This window comes from Centruroides vittatus, unplaced genomic scaffold, assembly GCF_030686945.1.
Source record: "Centruroides vittatus isolate TY-2023 unplaced genomic scaffold, ASM3068694v2 contig_784, whole genome shotgun sequence".
In the NCBI taxonomy this organism is placed as follows: domain Eukaryota; kingdom Metazoa; phylum Arthropoda; class Arachnida; order Scorpiones; family Buthidae; genus Centruroides; species Centruroides vittatus.
The window spans coordinates 626893-637074 of record NW_027122505.1 but is presented as its reverse complement, the minus strand read 5'-3'; the positions used below and the strand labels follow the sequence as shown (position 1 = coordinate 637074).

The 10182-nt window shown below is 30.8% G+C and overlaps 1 protein-coding gene across 1 annotated transcript; it reads left to right on the top strand.

Annotated features, from left to right (window-relative positions):
• The first annotated feature begins 2604 nt into the window (after positions 1-2604).
• On the top strand, positions 2605-4230 carry Nt5a (5' nucleotidase A). Its single transcript, XM_067277938.1, has one exon. The coding sequence runs from the start codon at positions 2750-2752 to the stop codon at positions 4169-4171; it is 1422 nt and encodes a 473-aa protein (XP_067134039.1). The 5' UTR covers positions 2605-2749; the 3' UTR covers positions 4172-4230.
• The last annotated feature ends 5952 nt before the right edge of the window (positions 4231-10182 follow it).

Below are 10182 nucleotides of genomic sequence, written 5' to 3'. Positions count from 1 at the left end.
CGAAAAGAGTTAAAAAAAAAAAAAAAAGCTATCACTGTTATTGTTGACTGGATGCCATTGTCTAAAGGTTAGCGCACACCGCGTGCTTTAATAAATCTCGCAAACCAAAGCTATAAGAGCAAGCCCATAATGGGCTTGCTGAAAAAGGCCTTAGTGCCCACAGGGCGGAAAGAATTACAATCGTAAAGATAACTCCATGTGACTAACCTGTTGGCGAGGCGCGAACCCATGACCAACTATGAACAGTTAGCGGTGTTATTCACTCGGCCACTGATGGGCGATTACAACACAGTAACCTATTAGATAGTAAATTAATTAATGCTTCTTAACAATATCATAGCCGTGAGGTAGGCCCAATTGGCAGGGGTTTCGAGATACTTCCCCCGAGATACTAATTTGGCCTTGCCGATGGACCCGGCCCCTTAGAAATTGGAAAAATTTAGCAAAAGTATTTTTTCCAGTGGATATAGAACGAATGAAATTAAAAAATAGAGAAAAATAAAAATATATTAGAATATTGGAATATAAAGAAGAATCATCCTTTATATCTTTATCTAAGATTGCTTTATCAGTTCCTGCAACGCAGACAAGCGTAGAAAGATTACATAGAAATGACTGTACAAATACGAAATCTAAATAATGTAATGTTAACAATGATCTGATAATTTTAAATTTGCATTTTATTGTTTTTCTAAAAGGTTCCTTGCTGACTAATGTTGTTTTCAAATTTAGATTTTACAAACAAAAATTTTTATTAACCGATGCGGTAACCGAACCCCGAACTAGAACCACTACCTATCGAACCGGTTACCGATTATTTCAAATGCGTAGCTACATAAGCTATGAGGTGGTTAATAAACTGCCTCAGCTTTATCGCTATAGGACACCTGGGTAAACAACCGCAGGATATTTCACAGGTGGCAAGTGGCTGATATGTCGGGTCCCATCTCATACCATCCGGCTGCTCCCCTTCTCCCTTTGTGGGCCTGGTCGAAACCACAATGGGCATGGAAAGTAAAAACAAATAAATAAAAGAGAAAAGAGCCCCCCCAAAAAAAAGTCAAGCTATGGATTCGAACTAAAATGTTCTAACATTTTACGGTAGAATTTTAATGTTCACCCCTGTCGCGATGGAGGTTCTGGATTCGAATCTTATTTTGTTCGAATGATTTTTCATAATTATCTTCACGATATAGTCTTTCCTCAAATGCGTGAAAAATCCAATCCTTAAAATCGCTGTTATTACGATGCTTTATAATCATTGGTGTAGCCAAGATTATGGGAGGTACCTAGTAGAGGCTGTAATTTTCTGGGAGGGACACCAGGTTAACTGCGTGGGGGCCGGGCTGTAATTTTCTGGGAGGGACACCAGGGGCCGTATTCTGGTCACCGTCTCTGGTCTCTCGTCTCTCACAAGCCGGTCGCTGATTGGCTAATTCTAATGATTAGCCAATCAGCGACCGGCTTGTGAGAGACGAGAGACGAGAGACGGTGACCAGAATACGGCCCCAGGTTAACTGGGGGCGTGCCCACCCATGCCCCTTCCTGGCTACGCCCATGTTTATAATGTTCGTCAAAATCAAAATACATTTTTTAAAAACCCTTTCCGCCCTGCAAGTACTAAGAGCCCTTTTAGCTAGTCCATTATGAGTTCAGCCATATTGGGGTGGACGGATGGTGAGAAATTGGGCAAAACGTATCCGGACGAACCACCTCCCGAAAAATTCAGGGAATTTTTCGACCCGTCCGGATGCGATCCTGGATCCACAGAAGCTGCCATCTTAACCACTCGGCCATGAATTAGAATGAAAATCGTATCCACAAAATATTTTCATCACGTTCTCTTAAAGCTGCTCCGAAATAATTATATTTAAAAGCTTCCTATAACCCAGGGGTGGCGAACCTATGGCATGCGTGCCCAAAGTGGAACGTAAGAGAAATCATCTGGCACGTAATGTATCATATGATTTCTGTCCTTTTCAATCATCCTTTCTGATTATCACCCGATCATCCTTTTTTCAATCAGATTTTTTACATTTATTCAAATTAAAGCGTATTCGTTTAATTTCTTTAAATATCATTATTCGAAGTCTAAGACTTTGGCACGCATTAACATCTTTAAAGCTAAGTATGCTTACAATATGGCACGCGAACTCAAAAAGGTTCGCCATCCCTGCTATAACCCAAACTCTATTTTTAATAAGTTTCAAATCAACCCGAAAAATTATGTTGAAATTTCAAAACAAAAATTTAATCGATAAAGTGTTGTTTAAATGTCTTCAAAGGAAACAAACGGAGACGGGTTTATCATCCAATCATTTAATAAAGAAGCCCAATCATTATAAGATTAAATTTATCCTTTACAAAGCCGATGAATCATAAACAAGAATTTTTATTTATGACACACATTTTAAATGCATTTAATCTTGTTTACTGTTAATGAGACGCGATAAAAATACAATCATTAAAACGTAAATAAAGTTTAAATAAAAAGAAATATTTTTAATTTTGTATTTATTTAGAATATTTTTTTCATATTCATTAAATAATAATAATAATAATAATAATAAATAAATAAATTTTTGTATAATTTATCTATGACAACATGGAGTCTCTCGTCCTCTAGTAAGCATTATTATTTAATGAAAAAATTAACTTTCGAATGTCAAATATTGCAATTTATTGTAATTATTATTAATTCTGATTAAGTTATTAAAATTAATTTTTGCTTACTTCTACGTATATCTAAATGTATTCTCATTACATGTTTAACAATGGACGACTGAAGGTCATGCTCTTTAGAGTCTACTTAACTCCTTTTAAATTCAGGAAAAACATCCCAAAAATATTACTTTTCGATTCAAATAGTTACAGTTGCAGCTCGAGAAAGATGGAAAGGCAACAAAATGGATTTTCTCTATCGAATTTCGATGTTATAGGTTTCGATCTAGATCACACGCTATGCAGATATAAGCTACGGCCTTTGTTTGAACTTATATATGAAAACATGGCTTCATTTTTGGTCGAACGAAGAGGCTACTCTAAGGATTTATATAAATCTTACGAGAGTGGAGAAGATTTCGTACAGAAAGGAATCGTATTTGATAAACTGAATGGAAATTTTCTTAAAGTATCTTCGGATTTTTTGATTCTGAAAGCGACTCACGGCACTACGCCGATGACCGACGAACAGATTGTAAAATTCTACGGAGAAAATCACACGTGGGATCAATTGTTAGAGCTCCCGGAAGGTCTGTGTCGGGCGGACGCTCAGCAAAAGCCGTACTACGTATTCAGAGATTATTTCGTATTGCCCGTAATATTGATATGCGCCAGGCTGGTTGATATCGTGGATAAAGAATATGGCAGTTGGTTACCTCACTATAATATCTGGCAGGACGTGTATGACGGGTTAATTTACATGTACAGACGCGACCACTTCAAAGACGACGTGAAAGGTTTTTTCTCAAACCTCAAAAAGAATCCCGAAAATTACTTGGTTCCTTGTAGTCGGGCATTCCTACAATGGCTACTGGAACTCAAGCGAGATAAAAAGCTGTTTCTCTTGACTAGCTCGAATATAGATTACGCAGACTTTATTGGTCGATTTTGCTTAGGCGACGACTGGAAAGAGTACTTTGATATAGGCTTTATGTTTGCTAGGAAACCCAGTTTCTTTACGAGTCAGCGTCCTTTTCTGACCTTAAATGGAATGGAAGAAGGCGAAATCATAAGTTGTGACAGTCTCGAATTAAAAGGTGTTTATTCGCAAGGCAATTGGAAAGATCTGAAAACTTTTTTTAGTAATGTAACTGGGAAACAAAAACCCAGCATACTTTATGTAGGAGATTCGATTATCGAAGATGTATTTTCACCATCCAACTACGGAAGATGCAAAACTATTGCAATTGTCGAAGAAATGAAAGTCGGAAAATATTCCGAAGAGAGTAATTGTCTCGAATCTAAATTTTGGGGATCGTTTTTTGATTATCCCTCTAAAGAATCAAATAATGGTTTTTCTAAAACATTATGGTATGAAATAATTAGCTCTCATAGCATTTTAGCTATTCCCGATTTAGAAGCGTTATCTAGCTTATCCCTAAAATGCTTAGTGCCGTTTGAAAAAGATTTGGAATTTGCTTTTTATCCAAATAAGCCATCTAATCTTTAAAATGTCAATATTTGTTAATGCTTAAATTCCTTAATATGAATTAAACAGTATTATCGAGATTGCTTGGATTATTTTCAATTGCATTTTCTGAAGCAATTATAATAATAATCTTTCCGACGATAAAATGAAGACCGAATAAGTTTCTTATAACGTTAATAAATGTATATAATACTGTATTTAAAATAGTACAATTATATGTTAAAATTTAACACGATTAAAACGAGTATATTGTTACTTGCTTATTGTATGGTTATTTGCTTATTGTACAATTATTAGCATTAAAAAAAATTTATTCTATTCTCATTTTAGCATCGGGAAGAATAATCTCTCTTCACTGGAAGATAGACAATAGACATCCTGTCCAAGAAGAGTTAATTTCAACCTGACATTAACTTTTTAAATTCTGTTAACACAAAATGTTGTACCATGCAATTATATATTAATTTATAAATAAATATAATAAATAATAAAATTACTATTTTAACAGTTACTCTAAAATTATTACTACTATTCCTTTAACTTCAAAATAAGTTTATCCGAAGCTTAGTCAAAAATATTTATCTACATTCTGGATTAGTTAGAAAGACATTTCGACAATGTCATGCTACCTAACAAACATATTTAATGATTTAATTTTTAATACTAATATTACAACACTTTACCTATAATTTAAATCTTCAAATTTTCTTTTGTATGAATAATTTGGTGTGTCTGCACTCGTATGATTAGAAATACATTAATGAATCCAATATTAAATGATAAGTTATAGAAAGTGAACAGAACAACAATGTTAAAATTAAATAAAAAATTTCAAAATTGGCAAAACCTTTATTCTATATTGAATAAACCATGCTTCCAGATGAATCCAGCATTGCATTTTATATTTTTAAAACACATTTTAACAGCTTACCATTATTAAATTTTTGATATTTTGAAATAAACCAATTTTGAATAAATATTTTTCTTAAAAGAGATATGTAATGTAACAAAACCTGCACAATAGAACAAAAGTATAACTTAAATAGTATCGTACGGACAGGCAAAGAATATAAAGGTGTATCTAGTGTTTGGGAAAAATACAGTATAATGTAATTGTCGACTGCAGATTGTTCTAATTATTCTTAGAATAATTTATATGTTTGAAACTTATCCCGTGGAAACTTAGAAAATAATATTGTGCATTAACATTCTAAACAAATTAGACAATTAAAGATATTGACAAACATTTGTTTTATAATATGTTTCACAAACTGGTATTCGATATTTCATTAAACCACTATTCTTAATTGTTTTATGCAAAAAATAATCTGTTAAGGATGTCAATTTATAGATGATAAATTTTTGTAATGCATTTTTTGTTAAATTATTAACATTAAAATTATTGTGTCAGCCAGTAATGGCCAAGGTGGGCATCACTCTGGTGTGACCTGGAATTGGATGGTCAAACCTAGGGATTTTTCAGCCACCCAGCCGACCTATTGTGGGCCTGAAAAAAGACCCTTTTAGTGCCCACAGGTGGAAATAATATATAAGATGATGCAGAAATATTAACAGTAACTTGGAAAGTTTACCACAATAATAGAAAAAGTTTTTTTTTTCTTTCCTATTTACTAAGATTTTAGTATTTTTTTTAATTACATAATATATTAATTAAGCATTATATCATATTAATAATTCATTTATTATTATTCTATACCAAAAGTTATTCTTAGTACTGTACTTATTCTACTGTGAATGTTTTATGTTTGTATAAATATTTAAAGATTGAAATTTGTAGACATTACAGTTTAAGCTTCTATAATTTTTATTTTTAACTTGCCCTCAATATTATATCAAAAATGAAGATGAAGGGGCAATGAAAATAGCATTAATTCAAATTAAGATTCCTTAATTTTAATTCAGATTAAATTAACATACAAATTATATGTTAATTTAATCACTTTTAATAGTATTTATAAATTTAAATTTATAATCAGATTCAGATTTGTTTATTTATAAATAGAATAGTGTCAATTACTTACAAAATGTTAATATTTTCAGTAATCTCAACTTATTTTACCTGAATTCAGCTGACACAATTACTGGTACATGACATTAACAAATATATATAATTATATATATGTTTATCGATTATTTAAGTCAGAAATGAAAATTAATCGTAGAGTTTTATTTTTGGACTACACAAAATCTTTCTTTTTTTTAATTTACTGTACAATACTCCATACTTTAGAGTACCCCAAATAAACTCTATTAAATCTGACAAATATTCTCCAAGCAAGGTTCAAGCACATGATCTAGTAAACTAGAAACAAACACTTTTTGTGATGATTCATGTAAATGAATTTATTTATTTTTAATCTGTATATTGACATAGGAAAATGACTTCATAGACTGTAATATTTAATAATAAAAAATAATAATAAAGAAATTTAAATGGACAAATTTAAACTGCAAAATAATACTTTTAATAATTTCATATAAAAATTATATTTTAGTTTTGTATTGTTTGTTTTAATGTTTAGTTATTACGCTCGATACACTTATTTTTGTACGGATATATCCCTGTACTATTTGCAAGTATAAGATAAAAAATATAAAAACAGTACTAGTAACTTTATGAATAAGCATTGTTGGTTAATGTTACCTTAGGTAGCCAAGATGGCGGCTCGTCTCTAATTCCAGCAAGGAAACAGCGGACGCACGTTCTAACCTAATATATTCTAATAATTTGGTTGCTAGTAATTATGGTAATTTATTAGAATTGGTTAGGTTAGGTTAGAACGTGCATCCGCTGTTTCCTTGCTGGAATTAGAGACGAGCCGCCATCTTGGCTACCTAAGGTAACATTAACCACATTGTTATATTCAAAGTATATTGCCTTGTTTAAATTTCTGAACACACATAACAAAAACAGCAATAAGACATTTGTTACATTTTCTTAGCATGTGAATGAGTAGGGAAATATAAAATTTCAAAGTATTTATTCTAAGTATCAAACTAATTATAATAAACTAACTTCTGAAAGCAGCTCATTTTTTTTTTAATTAAAAGATCACACACAATTATCTTTAAGACTTAAATGTTGATGCAATTCATAATAACCAGTGTTTATAAAATACGATTTTTGTATTCATTGTTCTAATTTATATTTAGAAAAGTAAGTAAATAAAATAATAATTTGGAAAAAGTGAGAAGTCAACGACTCAAATTCAAACAGGGATAATTTCCATGTTGTTTGCAACTTTCAGAGTTGATTGTATTTTGCAGTTTTATTGTTCAACACAACAATATTTTTGTGACTGGCTTCACCTTTCAGTGCATTGCATCATGGTTTGATTGATGTATCATATGTAGAAAATAAATAAAGAAAACAAAAAGAATTCTATGAAAAGACTAAGAAGAATTGTTTTACAAGGAGTTTTCCATATAAATTTCTAGAAAAATTAATATTTAATAAAATAAAAATGACCAAGTAATAAGATTAAAAAAAAAAAAAAAAATGAAATAGAACATTTATTATACCTTAAACATTTGTAATCCTACAATTGATAAAAATACATTCAGTGGCTGTTTAGTAATTGACCGAGAGCCAAGAAATAATAAATATCAATGATAACAATATTTTTCTACAATATAATCAAAAATACCGAGAATTATAATTATCGGCGATCTAGAAGGCCGTCAGTCCATTATATACCGATCCAAAATTAGTAATACAAGATGAAGCAGCACAAAATAATGATTATAAAATGTAGACTATTCTTATTTAAATCATCCCCATTTACAGTTGTATCAAAGTATAGGTGATTAGTCAGTGTAAGAATCGGCATTAGATCTATATTTTAATGTAATCTTCCCAAATAACATTCCAACTGAATTTTTTTATTTCAAAAATAACTTGTATTGCAAAATCAAATTTTTGACAAACTTAAAAAATAAATATCACAGTAAATTGTAAGATTTAATGGGTGAATGAAATTACAAATTATGGTTTCAATCATCTATTAGATTTTAACATAGCCTCACTTGAATGTACTATGGAACCAAGTAAAAGTATTGGAAAATTGAAATCAGGAGATAATTTCCAGACAACTGGATCTTTAGAAGAGGCTTAGAAAAAATCCCATTAATAAAAAAAGAGACTCTGACCATCTTCTAACTCAAAGGAAATGGTTCACGTAACTAGAAGGCTGGATGAGTATTCTTGATTTTTCATCATTAAAATAATTCATTTAGGAATATTTGCTTTTGTGATTCATATAATTATACATTAGTTTAATATTAAAATGCAGGTAAGAGTAACGTCACCACCACTTTGGAGGTAATTTTACTTTTCTTGCTTCTAGAGTTAAATTTTTTGTTATTTGATAAATTTTAGTTATTTTTGTTTGTTTTCTTCATAGTCTACTAAAGCAGTTTTTACTTATTGATGTTTTTGGAATTGTTTTTAAATTTTGCATAAACTGTCTTTAGTTTAAATATTGTTAAGTATACTTGATTAATATAAATTAGATTTAAATATAAACTTTATGATCAGTATTCTTTACCCATTGGTTTGTATAGTGTAACAGCATACAAATCAACATAGATATACTGTACAAACAAATGTAGATGAAATTTTTCTTGTGTATTTGATTATAAAGTTTGAAAGAACTTGAAAGAAAAAATTAATTTAATATTTAATTAAAAACAATGGATTTAAACATATTAAAAAACATAATGATTTAAAATATATGCTCTCTGCCTCAAATCAGTAGTGGCTTGTCCCTGTACATCACACTTTTCCTTTAATAATAATAGAGTTATGCTGGTCATCTAACACCTTTCAGGGAAGAAACTTTTGAATTGAAATAACACAACTTCTGGTTTGCATCAGAAGTTCATATACAGTTTATCCAGGCCTGCTGCTTCTAAGGTCTCCGTATGTGACGTCCTTCATCTAACTAACTCCATTCTCGAGATTAAGGAAAGACAGACGGATGGACGACAGTGGGAATTTATAAGTCTACAATTTTTTCAAATTGCGGCCCAAAAAAATCTTTATTAGGATAATTTTTATGGTTATTTAGTATAAATTTTTAATCACTTGTCATTATTTATTTCTTTCAAAATTTGAAAGTACAATAGGGTGTAGTTAGCAAATGGCTAGGTTAACTCTTGGACGCACAAGGATAATTCTGACTATTTTAGGCACATGCTAATCATTATAATAAAATTCTTTGTGGAACAAATGTAACAGTATAGAAATAAGACATTTTTTACAGCCTATCTTTTAGGAAAAAAAATTACCAAAATGAGATGATAATAGAAGGTTCTTGTGCAGACAAAAGGCAGAAAAGTATGTACAGTTTTTTTACTTTTACACAACACACATACTAAAACTTTTGGTACTATGTAAAAGAAATTGAAACCGTAACAGGAGGATGAAGTCTATTGTTTCTTAGTTTGTCTAACTGTACATAAAATAACTGTGCTTAAATGAATACTATGAGTTCTAAAAGAAGCATGTGTAGTCAGGCAAAAGGTGTAAAGAAACTATCTAGAATATGTATTTTTTGTCTAAAAGTCAACAACTACTGGATTATATTGCAATTATTTTAAGATTAATTATTAAATTTGTCACTAGAGGAAGGCATTAGGTGCCATCTCTTATTAGATTAAATAATTATAATTAAATTAAATAATTTAGAAAATTCTGGAAAAAACGAATTGGCCTGGAGCAGGACTCAAACCTGCAACCACTGCTTACCATGCAAATGCATTTCCAATTACACTAACCGAGATATCCTCTTCCAGATATATTTAAACACGAGATAACCATCCTCAGTTACGTCGGGTTTGTAGATGTTGGTTTAGTTGTCTAAAAGCGTTAAAAGGCTGCTCATGCACAGATTGCATGTTTTATGTCAATGTAAGCAATGTACAGTACAATACATTAAAAAAAAAAAACAACCGAGATTAGAGAAACAGCACAGTCGATGGAAATTTGTACTGCTAAATGTATGAATTAC